Raw genomic sequence first — 27,175 nt, forward strand, 5'->3', positions numbered from 1 at the left:
TGTTGTTTTCATTGTTTATAAGTTGCAGATGTCAAGTAAGGTTTTTTAGAAAGTGTATACATCCGCGTGAAATTAATCCTCCTATTCGTCTATGTCAAACTAAAACTGAAATTTAAGTTTAATTTGAAAAAATATAATTTTATCGAAAAGTGGTAAGTAATTCAGAAAAAAGTATTTTCTAATACTTTTCCGGAAAATGTGTACGGATTCCTTGTCAATATGGATAAGGAATCAATAACGAAAATGTTCATTTTATAGAGGCTGTTGCTTCAGGAGGAAAGTTTATGAAAAACATCCCACTTGAACATTTCCAAGTGAAATTTCTCCAAAGAAACATATCATAAATAAATTTCGTACAGAATTTCTTTTTGAATTTTTCTGTGCGAAAATTAAAAAATATGATTCAATATAGCCTGCATATACCGAAAGAAGAGAAAAATTGTCTTAAAAGGCAAACAAAACAAGTTGTAGATAATGTTTTTATACACGAACGAAAAAGACTGTTTTTCATATGTTTGGGCGTAAAAATTATATGTTTGGAACTCAAATTTTTTAACACAATATTTTTAAGTGTAAGCATATAATATCCATAAACTAGCATAACAGGTTTGGGACATATATCTTAATATGTTAGAACATTTTATGTTTGGGACGTAAAATGTTTGTAAATATAATATGCTTAGATGCAAACTTATATTAATTTAGAAATAGCCTATAAACATATATATGTATTTAGAAAGAGAGACCTAGAGAGTATGCTGCAAGTAAAATAATGGAAGTAACCAATTGGCGCCTTAAAAATATATCCACACAAAGAAAATTTCATTACAATTTTTTTCTACCAGTGTATGCCCTAAGGTGAAACATAATATGTTTGAACAATACAAACAATACTTTGTTTGGACCAATCCTGAAAATATCTTTGCTTGAAGCAAAATGCGTTTGTGATATATGTTACAGAAGCGATTTTTTGAGGGTGTACCCTCCACTATAGGATGAGGGGTATATTAACGTTGTCATTCCGTTTGTAACAAATTAAAATATTGGTCTAAGATCCCATAAAGTATATATATTCTGGGTCGTGTCAAATTCTGAGTCGATATAGCTATGTCCGTTCGTCCGTCTGTGGAAATCACGCTAAATTCCGAACGAAACAAGCTATCGACTTGAAACTTGGCACAAGGAGTTGTTATTGATGTAGGTAAGATGGTATTGCAAAATGGGTCATATCGGACCACGTTCACGTATAGCACCCATATAAATGGACCCCCAGATTTGGCTTGTGGAGGCCCTAAGAGGAGCAAATTTCATCAGATCTGGTTGAAATTTAGTATGTGGTGTTAGTATATGACCTCTAACACCCACGCAAAAATTGGTCCCTATCGGTCCATAATTATAAAGGGTGATTTGTTAAGAGCTTGATAACTTTTTTTTTAAAAAAAAAAAATTTGCAAAATCTCATCGGTTCTTTATTTGAAACGTTAGATTGGTCCATGACATTTACTTTTTGAAGATAATTTCATTTACATGTTGACCGCGGCTGCGTCTTAGGTGGTCCATTCGGAAAGTCCAATTTTGGGCAACTTTTTCGAGCATTTCGGCCGGAATAGCCCGAATTTCTTCGGAAATGTTGTCTTTCAAAGCTGGAATAGTTGCTGGCTTATTTCTGTAGACTTTAGACTTGACGTAGCCCCACAAAAAATAGTCTAAAGGCGTCAAATCGCATGATCTTGGTGGCCAACTTACCGGTCCATTTCTTGAGATGAATTGTTCTCCGAAGTTTTCCCTCAAAATGGCCATAGAATCGCGAGCTGTGTGGCATGTAGCGCCATCTTGTTGAAACCACATGTCAACCAAGTTCAGTTCTTCCATTTTTGGCAACAAAAAGTTTGTTAGCATCGAACGATAGCGATCGCCATTCACCGTAACGTTGCGTCCAACAGCATCTTTGAAAAAATACGGTCCAATGATTCCACCAGCGTACAAACCACACCAAACAGTGCATTTTTCGGGATGCATGGGCAGTTCTTGAACGGCTTCTGGTTGCTCTTCACTCCAAATGCGGCAATTTTGCTTATTTACGTAGCCATTCAACCAGAAATGAGCCTCATCGCTGAACAAAATTTGTCGATAAAAAAGCGGATTTTATGCCAACTTTTCTAGGGCCCATTCACTGAAAATTCGACGTTGTGGCTCGTTAGTAAGTTTATTCATGATGAAATGTCAAAGCATACTGAGCATCTTTCTCTTTGACACCATGTCTGAAATCCCACGTGATCTGTCAAATACTAATGCATGAAAATCCTAACCTCAAAAGAATCACCCTTTATATAGCCCCAATATAAACCGGAGTAGCAAATTTCATCCGATTCGGTTGAAATTTTCTATGTTGTGTAAGTAAATAGCCACTAACAACTATGGTAAAATGTATCTATATCGGTACATAATTAACATATATGTAGCCCCCATATAAGCCGACCCCCACGTTTTACTTCTGCCTCTTTTTTATCGCTCAAGAAGTCATACCTGTCAAGAATTGAATTGTATAGGTTTTAACCTGCCTTTTTTGCCTAATAAATCCCCGTATGGATAAACTTCCAATTTAGAAGACGATGTTAAGGAGTTTTAAGATACCTTGCCATCGGCAAGCATTACCACAACACAAGTAATTCGATTGTGGATGACAGTCTTTAGCAGAAGTTTCCACGCAATCCATGGTGGAGGGTACATAAGATTCTTATATACCCTCTTATGGTTCGGCCTGGCCGAACTTACGGCCGTATATACTTGTTTTTTTTATTGTCTGGATAAATTCATCTTCATTCATATTCAATTCCACCTGAAACAAGATATAAACAAATACCCGATTTTATAAATTTTTTCCAGACAGACAATCGGACCATACAATTTGTAAGCAAACAAACAAAGCCCAAGAAACCCATACTTTCAAGTAGTGCACCCTCAAAAAAATCGCTTCTCTAGCATATGTTCCAAACATATTTTGCAGGAAGCATATGTATTATTGGATACTGCCGGAACATTAATATGTTTGTTTTATGTGGAAATATTGTATGTTTAGAAGCATTTTGAGCCCAAAAATATTATATGCTTGGAAGAATTTTCGCCAAAGAAGATTGTGCTCATTCCCTTACATAATTTTCATTTCCACGAAATTTTTTAGTTCTTGGCACCTTTTTCTGTAATACAAATAATGTTGAAGAAATTGTTCAATTTTATAAATTTTTTAAATTTTTAAACCTTTCTCCTGGACGGAGAATCGAACCGAGGACCATACAGTTTGTAAGCCACCACACTATCCACTGGGCTACGTAGCTGTTATGGCCATCAATAAACAATTATCGTTATAAGTTATATTTATGTAGCATAGTCTGCAGCGCCCACGAGCCGATGAAAAAAAAAACATTATTTAACAACATTATTAAAACATTGTTTGCCACCTGAAGCAATGGTTAGCATGTCCGCCTTTCATGCAAAGGGTCGTGGGTTCAATCCCTGCTCCGACCGAACACCAATTTTTTTTTATTTACACATTTATATTTATACCATATTTTTATAATGAGACTTCAAAATGTGGGTTATTAAAGATTTACAGTCAGAAATAGTGCTTAATATAAACGAAATGGACTGAGCTTTTGGATAAAATAAAATTTTTTTATTGGAAAAATAACAATTTTGTAATAAAAAACTGTTTTTGGTATAAAAGTTTGAAATTTTAGAAGGAATTCAAAAACTCCAACAAAACAAGAACGTGGAGTCGAGTATAAACATACATAAATAATTTTATAATATACACATAAATTTATTTAGGCGTATACAGTTTTTTACTAGCATTTAACACCATTTTAAATGCATTTAAAACTTATCGTGTTTTGTACTTAATTTCATTTTTACTTTTAAGGTCGGTATTATTTATTTATTTATTTATTTATTGTTTATTTTAATCATACAGTAAATGTATGATAAAAAAGGGAAAAGTAGCATTGGCTGCTAAGACCATCATCTATGCCGGTATTAAGTTGGCATTATTGCTCTAAAATGACCCTGTTTTGCCTTTTATTTTTCTTTAATAATTCATTTTAAAGAAAATAAACTTTTTCAATTGTTGTAGCTTCAAAACTCGAACTTAATACCCGCTTTTATATTTGAAGGTGTCCGACAAGTCCTCTTGGACAACTTATTAATAAAGGGGAACTAAACTTTGTTTTTATACATTTTATTGTTTAATTTTCCACTGTTTCCTTCTTTTTTCATTTTACTGTCCTAACTCTAAAAAGAGTATAGTGCCCTTTCGTTATTTTTATGAAGATCCCTTTGTATTTTTTTTTGACTTACTCCTCGTACGTTCCGATTTCTTTTAACGAACCAAGAAAAAAATTTTGCCCATAATGCCAAAATGATAAACAAAACACATGTCCACACATACATAAAATGCTGCTCTCAACGCGAAAATACATGCTGTATTTTTTTTTCAAATCTTTTCTCTTTACTCCGAATACTCATTCTAATATTCAAATTAAATAATATTTAGACTTAAGCATATCAAATTTTTGGCCTTATCATAAAACAGTTCTCCGAAACAACATACAAGCGGTTTCACAGAAGTTGCTCTCTTTTGATTCTCTCACTGTGTTATGTTGATCTCTTTCGTCAACCCTCCCGGTTTCCATCTCTATTTCTTTCTCTATACTCTCTCTCTCTCTCTCTGTCGCTCTCTTAATAAAATATCACAACATATATATGTTTACTCGAAATTTGTAAATGTATATATGTTTACATTCACACATATTATTTTTATGAAACATTCATGCCCCAAACATAATATATTCTAACATACTAACATATGTGTCCCAAACATTTAGAGTTAGTTTAGGAACATTACATGTTTGCATTTAAATATATTGTGTTTAAAAATTGTGCCCGAAACACATTTTGTTTATATCGAAACATATTTTTCTAACAGTGTGCTTCTTATAGTCTACATTATTGGGCGCACACACGCCAATTTAAAGAAACTTTAGTTAAAGAAAACAAACCTCTTTTGTTGCTCCCTTTCATACAAACTACGTAATTTTACATATTTTCCAAAAATATTCCGAATTTTCTTGCAAAAAATTATAATTTAGTAACAAACATTTTTTGGTGATAAAATGTTCTTTGCGTGTAGATAGTTACCTCTCCAGCATTTGGAAGGTGATGTTGTCATGCTATTTTCATGAGCGTTTAAGGCGGGGAAATTTAAGATGCCCTCGAAATCCTATTTTTTCTTTTGTGCTCCGCCCCACACGGACGAAAAAGACTGCATTTCATATGTTTCGGTGTAAAAATTATATGTTTGCAACTCAAATTTTCAGCACATTGTTTTTATGTGTAAGCATATAAAGTTCATAATGTAGCATAATATGTTTGGGATATACATATATGTTAATACATATGTTATAACGTATTATGTTTGAAACATAACATTTGTTTAAATATAATATTTGTGGATGCAAACATATATTAATTTAGAAATTGCCTATAAACATATATGGATTAAAAAGAGAGAGCGAAAGAGTATAAAGAGAAACCAAAGATGGTGATTGAAAGACATAACGAAAGACGTCAACACAACACAGTGAGGCTAAAAGTTCAACATAAAGGAATATGTAAAACATAAACGTGATTGCTTGTTGGCTTATATATTTTGTTTATAAATAAATATTTGGAGTATAACATTCTAATAAATCATAAACATATTTTTTTATTTGTAATGCAACAGAAGTATATTTAAGACATTTTGCTGCAAGTAAACCAATGGAAGTAACCAATTGGCACCTTAAAAATATATGTCTACAAACAAATCCTGAAAATATATATGCTTGAAGCAGAATGTGTTTGAGAGTATATGTTACAGAAGATAGTTTTTTTGGGGGTGCAGGGCATTAGCCGATCTAAATTTGAAGTCTAGAGATTTTCTAAGAAGTCGAAAAAAATGTGCAAATCGGTTGAGATTTAATTAAAATATGGGAACATAAGCCTTTATATAACTCCCAACAAATTTGTAGAAATTGACATGGTATCGAAAATGTAGATCTACATTGTGGTGCAGGTTGTAATAAAGTCGGCCCCACCCGACTTTAGACTTTCCGTACTTGTTTCAAATTTTGAAAAAGGAGAATGGTCAACATATCAAAAAGTCGATTTTTCGATTTTCTGATTCTATTTCATGTTCTGGTTACAATCTTTACATCGAACAAATTTTGAATATAGAAATAAAAACGAAATTCGTCAAATTGCAATCTGTATCTGTAGCTAATACATTTTTCCTTTCCAGTAAATGAAAAATATACATTTTTTTTCCTGTGAAGGGGGGTTGTACCAAAGTGGTGGAGATTGTATAATCTCGGTACATACACGTCAACAAGGGTGCACACTCAAAAACCTACATAATAGGACACATTGAAGTTGACACAACATTCACTACTTTACTGTCTACATTGAAAAGAGCTGCCTTATCATCAAAACACTGCAAGAACTCGAAACCTATCGAGGTTGTTAGGCATACAGCTGAATAGTGAGTGTGTCGAATAATGTACACCACCAACCACCATCACCACCCTCTTTTAGTGATAGAGAAAAAGCTAGACACAAATTTTGTAATGGACTTTGCTGCCTAAGTGATAGCTGTTTAAAGGGGAAAGTTTGGGTGAAAATTTAACCCTCTACGTGCCAAACAACAGTAAACTGCTCTTGTATGCGATTTTAGGTGAATAAATCCAATAAAATCGTCAAAACACATACACGCTGAAATAATATGATATGCCGAAAACAGGGAATCATGTGAAAAGTATGAATGTGATAAGGTAAAGTGAATAAAGAAAACAAGTCACCCGTCCATCGAGTCATATGGGGGTTCGTTCGTAAAACTTACTACACCATAGCGCAAAAAACAGATCAAAAATCAACCCCTATAACTTATGCGCATGCACTGTGGTTACGGATAGACACACAAGATAGATTAGGACAATAAAATTACATGTTAGATTTGTAACTGTATCTTATTGCGATTTCGATTGGAAGAAACGGTGCAACATTCTTCAAATTGACAGCAAAATATGGTTTCCGTGAAGATCCGTGACTATATATATACATATCACATTGGAAGAGCCAAACAATATGATTGGAAATACCTTGTGCGGCAAACGTTTGTTTGGAATAATAGTATATTTTTTGTGATAAACGTTGACGTTTTTACAGAATGTAAAAACAATTAAATAAAAAATATTAAATCCTCTGGCTAAATTTATCTTCTCTATATCTCTCTCATTTTCACATGATTTATTTAGCACTCATCACATTCTCTTCTATAATACCACAAATGTTAAAGCAAATATAGGATTTTACAATTTTATAAGATTTTATTTTTGCCCTGACGGAGAATCAAACCACAGCTTTGTAAGCCAACACTAGTGTTGCAAGGTTGGGGACTTCTCCCCAAATTTAGGGGCTTTAACGTCTGGAGGAATTTTTAGGGGTAAAATTTTCTTTGGGGTATTTTCAAGGGGAAAAGAAAAAAGATCTATCTTGTAAAGTGGTATAAATCCCAACCAAATTCTGAACAACCCAATTTCCTAAATATAAGAAAGAATACATTCACACAATTTTTTTTCTGATTCAATCACGAAATTAATTTATCCAATTAATTTTTTAATTGAAATATCTTCAATCACAAAAATGATGGTATCATTCACAGTTTTAATTGGGCATAAAAAATACTTGATTAAAAAATGAATTGATTTCATGAGCAAATTTCAGTTAATTTTTTAATTGATTCAATTAAAAAATTAATTGATGTTAATTGCAATCAAATTTTTAATCAAAAATGTTGCTATTTTCAATTAATTTCTTAAATGACTTTTTGTTTTTAGTTTGATTAAAAGATTGATTGTTTGAAATAAACTTTTAATTAACAATTTAAAAAAATTCCATTACCTTTTTTAACTAACTTAGTCTTCCGAGTTCGATTAAAAAGTTAATTGTATCAATTAATTTTTTAATTTAACTTAATGCTTCTATCTTCATTGAAAAGTTAATTTTTTCAATTATTTTATTAATCAACTTTCATCAACTTTTTAAGTGGAAATATTTTGATGAAGTAAGTCAATAATTACAAATGTTTCAATATTTAATTTAAAAACAAGTAAGGAAAGTCTAAATTCGGGGCCGACGGGGCCGACTATATTATACCCTGCACCACTTTGTAGATCTAAATTTTCGATTCCATATAACATCCGTCAAATGTGTTGGGGGTTATATATAAAGGTTTGTCCCAAATACATACATTTAAATATCACTCGAACTGGACAGAATTTGATAGACTTCTACAAAATCTATAGACTCAAAATTTAAGTCGGCTAATGCACTAGGGTGGAACACAATGTTAGTAAAAAAATATGGGAAACATTTAAATATAAAGCAATTTTAAGGAAACTTCGCAAAAGTTTATTTATGATTTATCGCTCGATATATATTTATTAGAAGTTTAGGAAAATTAGAGTCATTTTTACAACTTTTCGACTAAGCAGTGGCGATTTTACAAGGAAAATGTTGGTATTTTGACCATTTTTGTCGAAATCAGAAAAACATATATATGGGAGCTATATCTAAATCTGATATAGCTCCCTAAATCGGAGTTGAAAATTGGCCTCTGTGGTCATATGAGTGTAAATCAGGCGAAAGCTATATATGGGAGATATATCTAAATCTGAACCGATTTGGCACACATAGCTACAATGCTAATTCTACTCCCTGTGCAAAATTTCAATTAAATCGGAGTAAAAGATTGGCCACTGTGGTCATATGAGTGTAAATCGGGCGAACGATGTATATGGGAGATATATCTAAATCTGAACCGATTTCAATAAAATTTGGCACACTTGACTACACTACTAATTGTACTCCTAGTGCAAAATTTCAACCAAATTGGGGTAAAACTCTGGCTTCTGGGACCGTATTAGTCCATATCGGGCGAAAGATATATATGGGAGCTATATCTAAATCTGAACCGATTTCAATAAAATTTGGCACACTTGACTATAGTACTAATTTTTCTTCTTGTGCAAAATTTTAAGCAAATTAGGGTAAAACTCTGGCTTCTGGGGCCATATAAGTCCATAACGGTCGAAATGTATATATGGGAGCTATATCTAAATCTGAACCGATTTCTTCCAAAATCAATAGGGTTCTATTCTGAGCCAAAACACATACTTGTGCCAAATTTGAAATCGATTGGACTAAAACTGCGACTTAGACTTTGATTACAAAAATGTGTTCACGGACAGACGGACATGGCTATATCGACTCAGGAGCCCAACCCGAGCATTTTTGCCAAAGACACTATGTGTCTATCTCGTCTCCTTCTGGGTGTTGCAAACATATGTACTAACTTGTAATACCCTGTTCCACAGTGTGGCGCAGGGTATAAAAAAATAACTGATAACTTCTTAATCAAATCGGAAGACTAAGTCAGTTAAAAAATGTAATAGAATTTTGCTTAATTTTTTTTTAATTCGAACAATCACTTTTTTAATCAAACTAAAAACACAAAGTCAGTTATTAATAAAATTAATAAAAAGTTGCTAATGAAATCAATTAATTTTTTAATCAAGTACTATATTTTTGTGATTAAAAGATTAATTCGACCAATTGATTTCATGATTGAATCAGAAAAAAAATGAGTGAAAATATTTACTGAAATGGAATTTTCACTTATATATTTTTTAGTTAATTTAATTATAAATCACCAGGTAACAATGGTCCACACACTATCCGTTCAATATTTATACCCTAAACCACATAGTGGTTTGGGTATAATAAGTTTGATCGGCCAAAAAATGTGCCTACCAGAAATATTGATTTTAGACCCCATAAAATATATACCGATCGACTCAGAATCACCTCCTGAGTCGATCTAGCGCTTGGTGTCCGTCCGTCTGTCCATGTATTTGTTGTTCACAGGATTCCGGTCGCAATTATTAACCGATTTTGATGAAATTTGGTACAACAAAACCCTTATTTATCAACCTATCTCACCCAAATTTGGCTAAATGTAGTCTTCTATAGCACTTACTATATGTGCAAAAAATCATCGAAATCGGTTCAGAGCTCCCATATATATGTACCGCCCGATTTTTCTAAATTTGGCCATAGAACCCTTATTTATTAACCGATCTTACTAAAAGTTTGCTAGATTTAGTCCTCTATAGTACTAACTATATGTGCAAAATTTCATCGAAATCGGTTCAGATGTAGATATAGCTCCCATATATGTATCACCCGATTTTGAAAAATTCGCCCCTAATAACCTTATGTTTGACCATACAGGCCTCATTAATCAAACCCGCAAAATATTATGCAATTTGGTTCAGATTTAGATATACACGCAAAAAAATAATTCTTTCCTCCGAAACGAAATTTTAGACAAACAAAGTTCGTTTCTCATTTGCTTTTCGCTGTAAGGAAGTGTATTTGGAAGAAAAGTATATACTTTTTGAGATAAACGTTTATTCTTTTCCAGAATGTAAAAACAATTTCATAAAGACAAACTCAAAAAACATTGTTTTCTTGCTAATTGCATTTTCCCTCACAACTTTCTCACATCCACGAGATTTTTTAGTTCTTAACACCTTTTCCTGTAATACCAACAATATAGAAGAAATTATACGATTTTATAAATTTTTAAATTTTTTTTTACCTTTCGCCTGGACGGAGAATCGAACCGCGGACCATGCACTTTGTAAGCCAACACACTAACCACTGAGCTATGTACCTGTTATGGTCATCAATGGATAATTATCCATATAAGTTATATTTATATAGCATAGCTTGCGGCGCCCACGAACCGAATAAACAAAGTTTTTTAACAGAAACAAACATTTAGTTTGGCACCGTGGAGCAGTGGTTGTTACGTCGGGCTTGCATGCCATGGGTCGTGGGTTCGATCCCTGCTTCGACCAAAGTTTTTTTGTTTTGTTTTTTTTTTTGTACATATATTTCAGATAAGTTCGGAAGATTCCGAAAAAATTTTCAACATTACATTGTAGTATATTAATATTCAATTTTGAGTTGTAAAATGTGTCTTATTAAAGACCTAAAGTCAGAAAAGAACAGTATTTGATATAAACGAAATGGACTGTGTTGTTGTTTTAAAAATAACTTTTTTTATTGAAAAAATAAAAATTTTGTAACAAACGAATTTTTTTGGTGATAAAAGTTTAAAATTTTCGAAGCAATTCAAAAAACTCTAACAAAAGAAAAACGTTTTCGGTACACGTTTTCCAAACGTTTTTTTTTTTTTTTTCTTTGCTTCCATGTATATGCATCGCTCTATTTTCCCAAATTTGGCCATAGTACTCTTATTTATTAACCAATGTTACTCAAATTGATGTACTAGCCGATCGTATTTATACGTACTTGTAGCTTTTACATAAGAATATTGCTCGATTTTTACAAATATTGATTTATTACCCACACTAATTTAACGATTTTCTCTTTTTTAATAATGGGCACAATATTAGTGGCATACTAACTCCGTAGGTACAATATCAACACAGCCAGTGTTGCTAGAAGTAGGGGAAATTCCCTATATATAGGGTTTTTCTAATATTTAGCGTCAATGTAGGACATTTTCACTCAACACAATTTGTAATATTTTTTTCATTTTGGTGGCTCTAGAGGAGGAAATTAGAAGCCGGCAAGGCTTGATCTTTAATAATGTGTGGTTAACTTTATTCCTGTAGAAAATTTTGTCAACATTTTATTTCTATAGAACATTTTGTCAAAATTGTATTTCTATAGAAATTTTTTTCAAAATATTATTTATATAAAAATTTTTCTCAAAATTTTATTTCTGTGGAATTTTTTCTCAAAATTTTATTTCTATAGAATTTATTGTCAAGATTTTATTTCTATAGAAAAATTTCTCACAAAAATTTGTTTATAGAAACTTTTTCCAAAATTTTATTTTTATAGAGATTTAACAAAAAAGGTTACTAATTTGGGTAGAATTCTACCAACTGTGGCAACCGTGGTGGTAATACAAATTTATATTCTAAGTTATATACGTTCCATATTCATGTTTTAAGATAATAAAGTACTTAAAACCATTTTTGTTTTGTAAAATTTTTTAAATTTAACGAAAAATATAGTAGGGAAAATTGTTTGGGAATGTATGGGAAAGTAGGGAACTTTTTTTGTCCTTGTAGGGTAAACCGAACATTTTCCCTGGCAACATTGACTATGAGCTATAGTCAGATTGACATAAAGCACCCATAGACATGTACCCCTTAATTTTCTTAAATATGTAACTGCGGTTTATCTCCCAGACCTATATGTTACCCCACAAATGCTTATGATTACTAATTCTGTAATTGTGGTTTAGGGTATGATATAGTCGGCCCCGCCCGACTTTCTACTTTACTTACTTGTTTATTTCATATCTTCGCGTTTTTTTTTTTTTGTCTCAATTTTCGGTACAAATATTAACTTTTTAGTTTTTCATTTATTTGTCTGGATCATCACAAATGTTTTAATTTTGAGTTGTAGGTATTTTCGGAAATGCCAAACATCGTTTTATACCGATGAAAATGATAAAAATATGGAACAGAATTCTGAGAAATACGAAACTAAACAAGTGGTAGGAAAACTTTCTATGCCCAGCAAGGTGAACAACCTCAAAGGAAAGAAACAACCAAAAACGCAAATTTACCTCGGGTTTAGAGCGTAAACACCCATAGTTTTAAATAAGCATCCACTAAACATATACATTCCAAAATAAATATCAGTTTTTCAAATAAATTTCTTAAAAAAAATAACCAATTTCTTTTAACATAAAAGTACCTATAAACGTAATCGTTTATGTGAAAAAAAAACAACGAAAACACTGTGCCACATACATTGTGTATACATTGCACATAAGGTTTATATCCCAAATCATACGCGAATACATACACAAGGCAAGAGAGGAGAACTAAACAATATTCGTAGAGGGTTTCGAGGACTCCAAATATTACATAGCACTCACTCAAAACTTACCACCAACCTACAAAAGAAAACAACAACAACAACATAAATAGCCGGTCGACATCCAAGCAGCAACTAAGGGTTGTTTTAATTTGCGCATGACCCAACGTCAAACCAACTGCCGACCGACCGGTCTTCGTCTTTATTTTCGCTTCCGTATGCAGGTAATAGCCGGTAAAGGGAAACGAACAGAGCACAGTTGAACAGCGGCATTCGGAGCGTACGGACCATAAATATATAGTTTGGCGGAAGCGGCAATTCTTCTTTAAACAATTTCAATTATATTCTCCCTCACTTCTCATTTCTTATAACACCCCAAAAATTTAGACATTTTGAATAATATCAACCAACAACAAAAAACCAACAAGGAACTTCATCACACATTGTGTATGTATCCAGTGGTGTGGTGTTTTACACAAAATATACAGAGCTATCCGTTATAATCAGGAAGAAAAAACAAGAATTCATTTGTTCAATTCTCTAAAAAAGTAATACGACGACATTTGGAAGACCTACAAGGAGGTGTTTAAATCGTTCGTGACCGGAAAAGGATATTGTTGGTTCGGAATTACGGTATTTCCCTGCCACTCGGACTTTTCTGTGCCTAAAAAGTTACTACATTTTGGGTGTTAATTTTTTCCGGAACATTTTTTCTTGAAGCCCCAATTTGACTCCTTTGTGAGCAAATAAATCAGTAAAAGTGGAATCCCCAAAGGCAGAAAACTCTTCGGACGCTCAAACAGCAGCAGCCACTTCTCCCACAGCAACATCGGCCGCAGCTGAAACTCCAGTAGGAAGCAGTAGTACACCAAAGGCGTTGGCCAATAAAACGGCTGCCAACAGACGTCCCAAAATGACTGACAATTGCGGCAAGTGCAAAAAGGCTATCAATGCCAAGGAGGGTATCAGCTGTGCCTGCCAAAAGAAATTTCATCGCAGCTGTGCCAATATCGATGATGCCCTATATGAGGCCATACAAAAGAATCCAATGATCATGTTCAGCTGCGATGAGTGTCGCCAGCAATCGCCAAAGGCAATGGCCACCAAATTGCAGGCCATGGAGGATAAACTGAACAAGCTGGTGAATGGTGTCAACCAGATTCAGGGGCGTATGTATCAACAATATTTCCAAATGGGACCACCCCAAGCCAACAATGCCAACGAAGTGAAAAAACAAACCAATAGCCTCATTGTGGTGGGCAATAATTGCAATTCGGATCGTTTGCAGGTCGTCTGCGACTATGGGCGTTGGGTGCAGGTTGGAAAATTTGCCACCTCGACCACAGAAGACGATATCATTGAGCATTTGGCCGAAGAGTTGAAAATGAACAAGAATTTGGTCAAGTGCACTAAGCTCGTAAAGAATGATGCTAATTTAGCTGCCTTGTCTTATTGTAAATTTAAAATTTCCATACCGGATTATCGCTTCAATGAACTGTTCAACGAGGCCATATGGCCAAGTGGTGTAATGGTTTCACCATTTACACCACGTTCCCAATTAAATCAAAATCGCATTTAAAAAGGGAAACCCAACACCACCAATAAGAACAGAGTAGCAACTGCGGCACCAGCAACATCAGCGGCAGACGGCAACAGAAGCAGCAGTAGCATGACGATATAAAAGAGAAGGAGGGAGACATAAGAAAGGATGTATGTGATATGCAATATATTGAATTTACCACCCCCAACCCCGACCCCCTAATTCAAGAGATGGCAGATGAAATACGAAAAATGGTACATGTTAGGGTTGCCAACAACTTAGGAAAAAAAGCCACCTCAACATGTCAAATAAGCAAAAGCTTGAGATATTTAGCTCAAAACCGAATCGGACTTGAATATTAAAAAGTACTAAACATACAACTATAACTATGACAAAAAGAGAGAGTTCCAAATAAAACAAGCCGGCAAAAAATATTATATATTCAAGAGAATTGATATTACAACAATTATCAATAGAAATAGTTTGCGCAGTGTTGTCAACTTCATTACAATGAAAATTTTTTGTGATATTTCGAAGAATAATTCTTTTAAAGTTACCAATATGTGAAAATGAAACCGTTTTAATATCAAAAATTAAAGTGAGCTCTATAAAGTATATATTTTATAATTATTATTAAACTATACGCTTTGCTCAAGAACTTCAAGAGGTACTATTTAACTGAATTATTGAAAACAAAACAAATCAATATATGTAAACGGTGGTTTAAGATAATCGAAAAATGGAAGAAGATAAAACCGCCAAGTTGACAACACTCCAAGCAATTCTTTGTTTTCGCTATACTAAAAGGGTAGAAAGAGATAGCCTAAAAACGAATACGATACAATGATAAAAGTAAATAACTAAATCCAGAAAGTCATTCCACTTGATTCTCTCAATCGACAAGCAGTGACTGATTAATGTACCACACATTTTCGAGAACTTTTACGTGTTCCTTGTCCCCTTATTTTATTACAAGTAAAGGGTTGCCAACTTTTTTGCCATTCCTGGGTAAACTTTAGTATTGCATTCATATTCGCATCCCCAAAAAATTTTTACAAACATTTACATTTTTCAAAAATTTTTCAAATTTTTGCAATTGAAAACAAAAATGTAATGAATTTGCTTAAAACTCTGCAAGACCATTATCAGCAAAAAAATAATTTTCAATACAATTCAAAAGCTTAAATTAAAACATAAATATAAAGAGAGAAATTAATAATATTCATAATCCAAAAAAATGGTAAAAACCCATATATACTTTAAAATATTTTAGAAATTTATAACAGAAGTAAAAACCCACACAACTACCATTTGAAAAAACAAACCCCCCAAAAATAAATAAAAGCAAAAAATATTAGAAATTTGCATCATAACTTATATTTGTCGTATTAAAAAAATTACAAATAAAAATTACAAAAAAACAGTACACAAAAAACAATTTTAAAGGATAAATTCCTCTCCCCGAAGAAAAATGAAATAAAACATCACAAAAGGAACAATATTGTATTAGGCTGTAGTCTAAACACCCTCTAGATAATAAGGGTGAAATTGGGGGTAGTAAAATATTTTGTGAGAGACAACATTCCTTACACATTTTTTTTTCTAAAAAAACATAAAATTTAGAAATTAACACAAATATATTATATGCGCTGAGATGTTGTACTTTAGAAATATACATACATATTTAACAGAATATATATATAACAAATATTCCAGTATATAAATACTATTTAAAATATTTCCAAAGATTAATTTTAAGTAAATTTTCCCCTTGAACACTTTTTGAAACGATTAAAAAAGATAATATTTAATATTTATAAAGACACACTAACATTAAATAAATGTATGAGTACTTTAAATGTATGTATTTTGATGAATGATTAAACAATTAAACAAAAATATTTCTTAAAATATCAAACAAAAAACCTTAGCAAGAATATATTCTATATACGTAGCATATATGTTTTAATCACAATTTCTTTTTTTCTCAACAACAATAATAATATATGAATCTATATCTTCTAGCAACCTTCACTTAAACTTGAATTCAATTTCCTTCTTAAAGAAAAACAAAAACCAAATTGGAAAAACATTCCATTTATTTTCTAATATATATTATATATTTTTTTTTTTTCAAAACAGCCAAAAAGAAACAAAATCTTTCTTTTAATAGTTAACCAATAAAAAAGCAAAGGAATACATTTCTCAAACCCATAATAAAGATGTATTAGTGAAACAATCCCCTAGAAAAGAATTACTTTCCAAAAAGGAATTTAACGCAATGTAATTATCATAGGCTTACAACAGTACCATGAAATTATGTTATTTTTATAATAACAAAATCAACATCCATCTTTTTCTAATATTTAATGGTACTTACTCTCAAGATCGAGAGAATTTTCAAGAGGGATATTTAGAAGAAACAAACTCAACATTTTTAAAATATTATCCATAAATTGTAGTTTGAAGCAAATTTTTCAAAAGCTTGTCGTCGTAAACGATTTTAGAGATTTTCAATATTAACAAACATAATAAATCAATAAAATTAAAATTTAAAAACCAATACTAAGAAAACAAAACCAAAACACTCTGACGTTATTGTATTTATGTTTTCTTGTTTGTATTTTAAATGTTTAACTTCATAATTTAAAAAAAATTGCAATATTTAATTCCGACCGACCGATAACACGCATTTTTTTACAAACAATCAATCGTACAGTTTGACTTACATAAATATATTTTTTTATTATTTATTTATTTTTATTTAATTTTTATTACATTTAGTTTTTCTATGGAAATTACCATACACAATAATTATCAAAAATAAATGAAGAATAACATCAGCAGAGACAACAAATTAAATATTTAGTATACAACAAAAAAAGGAATGAAGAACACAACAACAAAAACCAAAATAATGCATGCATGTATTTATATCAAATTTTTAAAAACCAAAAATAAATTTCATGAAATAAAACACTCTAAAAACATTTGCAGTTTTATTATATATATGCTTATATAGACTTATTTGATTTTCGAATGTTTGCAAGGACCAGGAGAATGACACTTTTATATACGCTCAAAAACTTTTGTAAAAGGATTTTATTGGTGTTCCTTCGAATAATTCCAACTCTACTCGCACTATAACAAATCGCCTTTCTTGAAATCTCGCTTTTGTGTTGCAAGGATGTCTCGAGCAGTGAGAACGTACACAGAAAAAGAAAAAAAATTTGATTGATTTTTAATAAGTTATCAATTAAAATTTTAATTGTTCAACAAATTTTTTAGTCGAAACAAAAATAAATCATAATTATTTATTGTATTACTTAACTTTTTAATTGAATCAATTGATTTGTAATGGACGTTAGGTTAGGTTAGGTTAGGTTATGTGGCAGCCCGATGTATCAGGCTCACTTAGACTATTCAGTCCATTGTGATACCACAGTGGTGAACTTCTCTCTTATCACTGAGTGCTGCCCGATTCCATGTTAAGCTCAATGACAAGGGACCTCCTTTTTATAGCCGAGTCCGAACGGCGTTCCACATTGCAGTGAAACCACTTAGAGAAGCTTTGTAACCCTCAGAAATGTCACCAGCATTACTGAGGTGGGATAATCCACCGCTGAAAAACTTTTTGGTGTTCGGTCGTAGCAGGAATCGAACCCACGACCTTGTGTATGCAAGGCGGGCATGCTAACCATTGCACCACGGTGGCTCCCGTGGTGCAATGGACGTTAGTGACTGATTCTATCATTTCTGTGATTGACAAAATTTAAATTAAAAATTGATTGGATCAATTAATTTCGTGATTGAAAACAAAAATTATGTTTTTCTGAATTGTATCAAAATAAATATTTTGTTACTCCAATTTTTATTTTTGTAGTAAAAATTTTCAACTGCAAGACAACGGTCGATTTGGTTTATGTCAAGTGCGGCAAAACGAAAAGCATAATTGAGATAGTGTGCTCAAAATTTAACACAGCCCTATGCAGTTGGGAGACACCGTGATGCAATGGTTAGCATGTCCGCCTTGCATACACAGGGTCGTGGGTTCAAACCCAGTTTCGACTAAACACCAAAAAGTTTTTCAGCGGTGGATTATCCCACTTCGGTGATGCTGGTGTCATTTCTGAGGGTTTCAACGCTGCTCTAAGTGGTTTCACTGCAATGTGGAACGCCGTTCGAACATGGCTATAAAAAGGAAGTTCCTTGTCATTGAGCTTAACATAGAATCGGACAGCAATCAGTGATAAGAGAGAAGTTCACCACTGTGGTATCACAATGGACTAAATAGTCTAAGTGAGCCTGAAATATCGGGCTGTCACTATACCTAAACCTTTTTGAAATCTTTAGAATTTTGTTATTCATAAAGGTGAGTACTATGTTCGGTTTTTTCACCAAAACACTAAATTAAAAGTACAAATATATTTATGAAGACGATTATACTCTGATCGAGTCTTGCCAAATAATGGGTTGAAAAGATCCAAGGAACTGATTGCAAATAATTTTATATTTCTAAATTAGTTAATTAAAAAAGTAAACGTGAAAACAAGCTGGTTTTCAGCTTGAAAACTGAACATGGTACTCAGCTTAACAGCAAAAAAGTTTTCTAAAGCAGCAGTTTTTGGTTGCTTAAAAAGGGAAAGCGATAGCATGTAGTTGTTTCAGCAAACATCCGTTAGTTGAAGCAGCAAACATTTTTTGCAGAAATAGCAAACAAATACTGATGAATAAGCAAACGAGTTAGCTAAACGTTTTTGACAAACATCGCTGCTGAAATAGAAAACTGCATTAGTTGAAATAGCTGACTTTTTTCTGCTATAAGAACAACAAATATTTGTTGTCCAAGCAACAAACTTTGTCAATTATTTATCGACATTTTGTATACAAATGTTATGCGCAATCAAAAACTACTAATTGTTTTTTTAATGTTAGATGTTTTTAGAGGTTCATTTGACTATTTTGGGCATACTTCAGCAGTAATTCTATTATCAGATAGACCGGAGTTAATTTACACGTTTATTCGGATCAGCAGAAAATTTCAACAAACTACTGACTTTTCAGCAGTATGGCTGCTATTCCAAAAAAACTGCAGTATTTTGTTTGATGGAAAACTGTCTGCTGTTAGTTAGTGTTAGTTATTAACATCAGCCATTTTTCTATGTGTGTATGTAAAATTACATTATTTCCTTTCTCTGTTTCAGCAGAAAATTAAGTATATATGGTAGCTGACAGGAAATGTACCCAAATTGACACTGGAAGAAATTACAGCTTCATAATATTTGTGATAGGTCGCTATATTGTTCACAAGACTCGAATTATGTGGAATCCCCCAAAGGTTTGAGAATAAAGAATTATCATTTAAATGCACTTAAAAAAACACATCATTTAAATGCACTTCGCATATTAAATATGCTTTATTCAAATGCACTTCGCATTTAAAGACGCATTATTTAAACACATTTAGCTGTGAGCTCAATATAAAACCTTATAAGTTCAAAAAGACACATGATCTTGAATCAAAGAAAAAAATTTGACCCGAAAGAGCAAACATTATAAATTTCCGAACATTGTGTTCTCTGAAGAGATCTGAAGAGTCTTTACCAAATTATAGCAGTATAGATTTTTGCTACAAAAATAGCAGACAATGTTTGCTATTTCAGCAAATAGTAACTGCTTTCCACATTTAAGCCGACTTTTTACTGGTTTAGCATACTTTTCCGTTGTGTCTACTAACAAATTTCTTTGAGTGCAATTTTAACGGTTATACTTTGATCAAAATGTCTAATTGTATTAATACAATTATATATTAATGCTGGTAAATCGAGGAAATAAAGTAAAAAGAAATGAAAGTTCACATTGAATCCTTGAATAACGCAAACCTTTGAAAGCTATTAAATGTTCGATTATTCAAAATTATAAACACGATAACATTTTTCCTGTAAAAATGGGCAGCATTAATCTTTTATTTCAGAATTTAAATTTTCACGTACACTCAAAAAACAATGAATCCACCAGGAAGGAAAATGTTGGTTAATTTTAGAAAATTATACCTATACGGTCCCAGCAAAAACTCTCATTACCCGGTAATCTTGTAGGTAAGCCTATTTAAAAATTAATAACCACTTATTAATTGGCATCGCTTCGGATTACATTTACATACGCATGTCCTAGAAGGAAAGTACTTCTCCCCAGGCATACTTTCGGCCATAAAATAAGTAGTGCATTTAAAGCATATAATCACCTAATATGTAATGACTTATTCGTAGATACACCAAACCTTGCAAAATAGCCACTTATTGTCTCAGGCAACCAAATCTCGAAAATATTGATTTCTATCGCCGATTACAATGGATCAAAATATGGCGAGTGGTGCTGTAATAGGAGAACTACTTGAATAGAAATAGAATATTGTATAAATAAACAAAAAATCTAATAAATAATCTAAATAAGATTACACTCAAATTAATTTCACACTTAAAATAGAAATAAATGTAGGTTGTTTAAGGGAGTTGGATTCGTGAATTACGTTATAATATATCCAATAACCAATTCACATAAGGTTCGAAATCTACTAAAAGTGGATTTTAAGTCTCTTTTTTATAAGGCAAATGGCATTTGAAATTTAGTTTAAGCGCATTTTGGAAGTGTAATGTCAATGAGGTATAAGAAAGCATTTATTTAAAACATAATGTGATAATGCCATTAAACACAATTATTATGAAATATTTGTGATAAAAAATTCTTAACGGAAAATTTTTCAGAATTGCCTTTACATTACATATTCTTTTTTATTTTTTATGTAAGTGCTCGATTATGTTAATAATTATATTAACTACAACTGCCTAAAAATTTGAGAATAACAATTCGAAAATTACCGAGAAGTATTTATTTTTGTCATTACAAGTTAGTCATTATAACTCGCCGCAATGTAATGCAACGTGTAATGACAGCTTTACTCCTGGTAATGTCAATTGTAATGAGATGTGGTTACCTAGTTTTTGCTGGGGTATTACAAACGCAGATGTCGCGCCAATTTCACAAAAATAAGTAGATATTTTTCGAAAAATACAAGAAAATTTACTAGACGTACTTATTATTTTCACTTTTAAAAGAAAATTTCGAACTTTGAGAGAAAAAGTTGGAGTTCAAAATTGCAAAATCGTCGTTCGAAGTTCATGATGAAATGGTAAAATTTACAAATTTTAAGAAATTCTGAACTATTTTGAGGGAGACACGAATTAAGTAAATCTTTATTCTTCATCTGTGCATTGTTTTACCCATTTGTCGGTTCATTAAACTAACGTACACAAAAGATTATTAAAATCAAGAAAACTTTCTCAAAACATAATAATTTCATGATTTAAAATAGAATTAAATTGGTTTTAGTACCATATAGGGTTCACTGCTGAAACAACAAACCTGTTATTAAAACATTTTTCTTTTGAGTGTAACTTAACTACGAACCAAATAATTTTATGTACTTTACTATTACAGCTAAAAAACATGGATAATGAAACAAAAGTATCCAAAGAAATTAAAGAGACTGAATCCACAACTACTACGACTGATAAATTGGAGTCGAGCAACAAATCAATTGGGAATCTCTTCCAGTTTGTGACTGATAGTAAAACTGACCATTTTAAATCATATGACAATTTTACAAGATGGTTACATCGGCCCGTAGATGCTGCCACTTTGGGAATATTCCGGATGTTGTATGGTAAGTTGATAAGGAAATTGAGATTTTATAGAGTGTTAATCTTCTATTCTTGTGTACAGGTGCTGCCATGTTAATCGATATTGCCGAAGAAAGGGGAGGTGGTGATATGGATGTAAGATTTGGAGAAGCTTTACATTGCCACTTTCCATTATTCCACGGCATGCAAGCATTTAGTTTTCCCATCATGGGCTGTATTTATTTGTGCATGTGGTTTGGAGCCATTGGCATTATGTTGGGTTATCGTTTTCGTTGCAGTTGTTTGGCCTTCATAATCCCCTATTGGTATATATTCCTATTGGATAAGCCTGCATGGAATAATCACAGTTATCTATTTGGTTTGGTGGGTACCATATTAATATTTACCCAAGCCAATAGATATTGGTAAGTTATATTAATTTATATAGATTTCGAATTGGAACTAAATTATTAATCATTACAGTTCATTGGATAAATTGCTGAATCCAACAATGCCTTCAACTGTTCCATATTGGAATTATTTCTTAATTAAATTCCAATTTTTCATACTCTACATGTACGCTGGTTTGAAAAAACTTACCTCTGAATGGTTATCGGGCTATGCTATGTCTTCGCTGAGCAAACATTGGGTTTTAAGTCCGTTCCGTTGGTTTCTATCAGATCATTTGGTGGATTTGTTGATTGTTCATTGGTTTACTGCTGTCTTTGATTTTTGTATTGCATTTTTAATGACTTGCCGGAAGACTCGATTGCTTGCCACTCCGTTTATGATTTTATTCCATTTAATGAATTCACGTCTATTTATCATTGGTATGTATTATTTAATAATAGTCCTCAATATTACAATTTTTTTCTACATGTTGTTTACACAAGTAAATAATGAAGAAAACTTAAAGTTTTTAACATTAGGTTTATTTCGGTAGTGAAAGGGTTAAGAAACACGTGACAAACCCTTCTTAGCCCTATGGTTATTTAATGTTTTGTGTATAGCCCATTATAAATACCCAGTTTCATTTACACGTCGATAAGAAATGCATACACTCATGAAAAAAGTCTGCTAAAAACAGCAGTTTGAATATTCCTATCCTTTAATTGTGTTACAAGCGAGTCTACGAAACAGTAAACAATGTTTGCATTTTCAGCAAACAGTAATTGCTTTCGCCTGTTTGTTTAAGGCTCGAGTAACGGGTGAACACCTAGATTTATGGAATAAAAATGTATAAAACAAGTAAGGAAAGTCAAAAGTCGGGCGGGGCCGACTATATTATACCCTGCACCACTTTGTAGATCCACATTTTCGATACCATATCAAATCCGTCAAAGGTGTTGGGTATATTTAAATCTGACTCGATCTGGACAAAATTTTGTTACACTTCTGTAGACTTAAAATTTAAGTCGGCTAATGCCCTGTGGTGAAGGAAAATGTTAGAAAAAAATATGGGAAACGTTTAAATCTGAAGCAATTTTTAGGCAACTTTTCAAACGTGTATTTATGATTTATCGGTCGATAGATACGTATTAGAAATATAGGAAAATTGGAGTCATTTTTACAAGTTTTCGTCTTAGCAGTGGCGTTTTTACAAGGAAAATATGGGTATTTTTGCCAATTTTGCCGAAATTGCAAAAACATCGCATATGGGAAATATATCTAAATCTGAACCGATTTCAACCAAATTTAGCAAACATAGCTACAATGTTAATTCTACTCCCTGTGCAAAATTTGACATAAATCCGATTACAAATTAGACTTCTGGGGTCATACGAGTGTAAATAGGACGAAAGGTATATATGCTATATGTAAATCTGAACCGATTTCAACCAAAATTTAGATGTATATCGAGAACGTAATTTATAGCATATCAGGGTAAAACTCTGGCTTCTGGGGCCATATACGTGTATATCGCGTAAAAAAAAAAAAAAAAAAAAATATATATATATATATATATATATATATATATATATATATATATATATATATATATATATATATATATATATATATATATATATATATATATATATATATATATATATATATATATATATATATATATATATATATATATATATATATATATATATATATATATATATATATATATATATATATATATATATATATATATATATATATATATATATATATATATATATATATATATATATATATATATATATATATATATATATATATATATATATATATATATATATATATATATATATATATATATATATATATATATATATATATATATATATATATATATATATATATATATATATATATATATATATATATATATATATATATGTATATATATATATATATATATATATATATATATATATATATATATATATAATATATATATATATATATATATATATATATATATATATATATATATATATATATATATATATATATATATATATATATATATATATATATATATATATATATATATATATATATATATTTATCCTACTCCCTGTACAAATCATGGCAAAACGTTGACTTCTGGGGCCATATAAGTACATATCGCGAGAAAGATATATATGGGAGCTTTATCTAAATCTGAACCGATTTCAACCAAATTCTGCACACTTTACGACACTATCACCTGCACTCCTTGTAAAAATTTTAAAGCAAATCAGGCTGAAATCCTGGCTTCTGGGGCCATATTAGTAGATATCGGGCGAACGATATATATATGGGAGCTATATTTAAAACTGAACCGATTTCTTCCAAAATTAATAAGGTTCTATTATGACCGAAAACACATACTTGTGCCAAATTTTAAGTCGATTGGACTTAAATGGCGACCTAGACTTTGATCACAAAAATGTGTTCACAGACTTGTCAAATGCATGGTTTTAAGCTAAAATTAAAAACAACAATAATGATTGAAGAATAAACCAACAATAACAAAACATAACGAATTTGATTTTATTTAATAATTGAAAAATTGTCTCTTTTCAGGCATGTTTCCATGGGTGTGTTTGGCTCAGGTTCCAATGTTTTTCAATTTCGACTGGCCTCGAAAGTTATGCACATCGAATTTGATTCTATGCTACAAACAAATTACAAAAAAAGAAATTTGTGTAGACAAAAAACTGGGTAACCTAGAAAAAGAAGATGAAAAATGCAGAATCGAAAAATTGAAGGAACCAGAGGAAATTATTAACCCATTACAGTATTGTAAAGGATGCCAGAAACAACTGAATATCAACCAAACCAAATGCAGTAAGATAGAATGTCTTCGTTCGTTTGTGGTTCTATTTTACTGTTGTCTTCAGCTTTTTCTGCCCTATTCACACTTTATAACAAAAGGCTACAATAATTGGACAAATGGTTTATATGGATATTCCTGGGACATGATGGTACACTCCTACAATACTATCATGACAACTGTTAAAGTTGTTGATAATTCTAATGGCAAAACCCTCTACTTAAATCCGTATGCTTTTACCGAATACGATCGTTGGACAAAGCATGCAGATATGGCTCAACAATATGCCCATTGTATAAGACGCAATATCGATTTGGAACATCAGCGTAATCGTCGCCAAAGTCCTTTGGATTCTACAAATATTTCAATATATTTCGATGTATGGTGTTCCATGAATGGTCGTTTCCAACAGCGCATGTTTGATCCAAGGGTTGATTTACTCAAAGCTGAATGGTCACCATTCAAAAGAACTTCCTGGTCTCTACCTTTGCTAACCGAATTAAATCATATGCGTCCTAAATTACGTAGTATAGCCGATGACGTTCTAGCTTGGAATAACTATTCAGACGTAATGTTTGTAGCAGATTTCCCAGGCCTCACACTGGATCATTTCGTATCGCCTGATTTAACCAACGTTTCACTTATCATACTGGAGGGCAATGTTCGTTATAAAAGTGATAATGAAACCGATTCATATTTTCTAACTGCTGGTAAGAGTATCGGCTTGCCAGTTGGAGTAATGCATCATATTACCACTATTGGCTTAAAACCTTCTTGTTATTTATATACCTATGTTAATAGGACAATGCTAGAAGAAAATATTGTTATAGACGAAACATCGAAAAAAGAAAAAGTCAAGTTGCCCCTGTGGAAAGAATTTGTATCCCGAATTGATAACTACAAACGTTTTCTACAACATATGGGCAATTGTATATTGTATTTGTTGTATGGTGTGCCAATACCTATGAAAATTAGAGATAGGAGCTACAGATAAGATTAGTATTTGTTAATAAAAAATTATTATTAATAAAATTTATATTGTTTATATTCCCAAAACATTTTATTTTATTAATTATTTTTGGTTTACACCTCATTTGATGGCGCCAAGTCTTATTAACACGTCCATGGTCTCCTCCAAAGTAAATACCAACAAATTTTCACGATAATTACTAACATTTACAACGAAAGCAGGTTTTATGAAAAAGTTTGGCGGAATGCATTGGAAAAAAATATTCCATTCCTGTATATGCTATCGGTTAAGCAAACATAAGAATCTTTTTGGCAAAAGTGACACCATTTCAAACCAGTATTTGACACTGTTTAAGCACAATTCGCGGAAGGTTCTGTGTAGTGTAGAGAAAGAAAAACATAAGGGCATTCGAAACCACTTATAAGCTAATGTACTCCAAGGAAGACTGTCCTATATGTCGAAAAGGTTCTCTAGAACGAATAAGAAGGAGAAGAGTAAAATGGTCACTTACTGCAGAGATATATACGGAATACTCGTCGCTAAATTGAATAAAAACGGCCCCATTTGCGGAAAAATAGGCCAAGAATAAATCAAAATGGTTATTTGTTTAGGGTTAATTTACGTATGATTTGTAGAAATTTAAAAATAGAATGAACTCATTGGTGTTTTTTCCGTTCCTCTTTGCACGCCGAAACAGGGACAAACAAAAG

General features: G+C 31.8%; 2 protein-coding genes across 2 annotated transcripts; both read left to right on the plus strand.

The window, feature by feature from the left end:
• GC (gamma-glutamyl carboxylase) lies at positions 1 to 26,551 on the plus strand. Its single transcript, XM_075307561.1, has 5 exons — positions 1 to 152; positions 22,058 to 22,283; positions 22,343 to 22,664; positions 22,723 to 23,069; positions 25,246 to 26,551. Exons 2-5 carry the CDS (start codon positions 22,067 to 22,069, stop codon positions 26,487 to 26,489), a joined length of 2,130 nt encoding a protein of 709 aa, XP_075163676.1. The 5' UTR covers positions 1 to 152; positions 22,058 to 22,066; the 3' UTR covers positions 26,490 to 26,551.
• LOC142233229 (uncharacterized) lies at positions 13,264 to 17,548 on the plus strand. The gene has a single exon (XM_075304076.1). The coding sequence runs from the start codon at positions 13,934 to 13,936 to the stop codon at positions 14,597 to 14,599; it is 666 nt and encodes a 221-aa protein (XP_075160191.1). The 5' UTR covers positions 13,264 to 13,933; the 3' UTR covers positions 14,600 to 17,548.
• Positions 26,552 to 27,175: the final 624 nt, after the last annotated feature.

This window comes from Haematobia irritans, chromosome 4 (assembly GCF_050003625.1).
Source record: "Haematobia irritans isolate KBUSLIRL chromosome 4, ASM5000362v1, whole genome shotgun sequence".
Lineage (NCBI taxonomy): Eukaryota > Metazoa > Arthropoda > Insecta > Diptera > Muscidae > Haematobia > Haematobia irritans.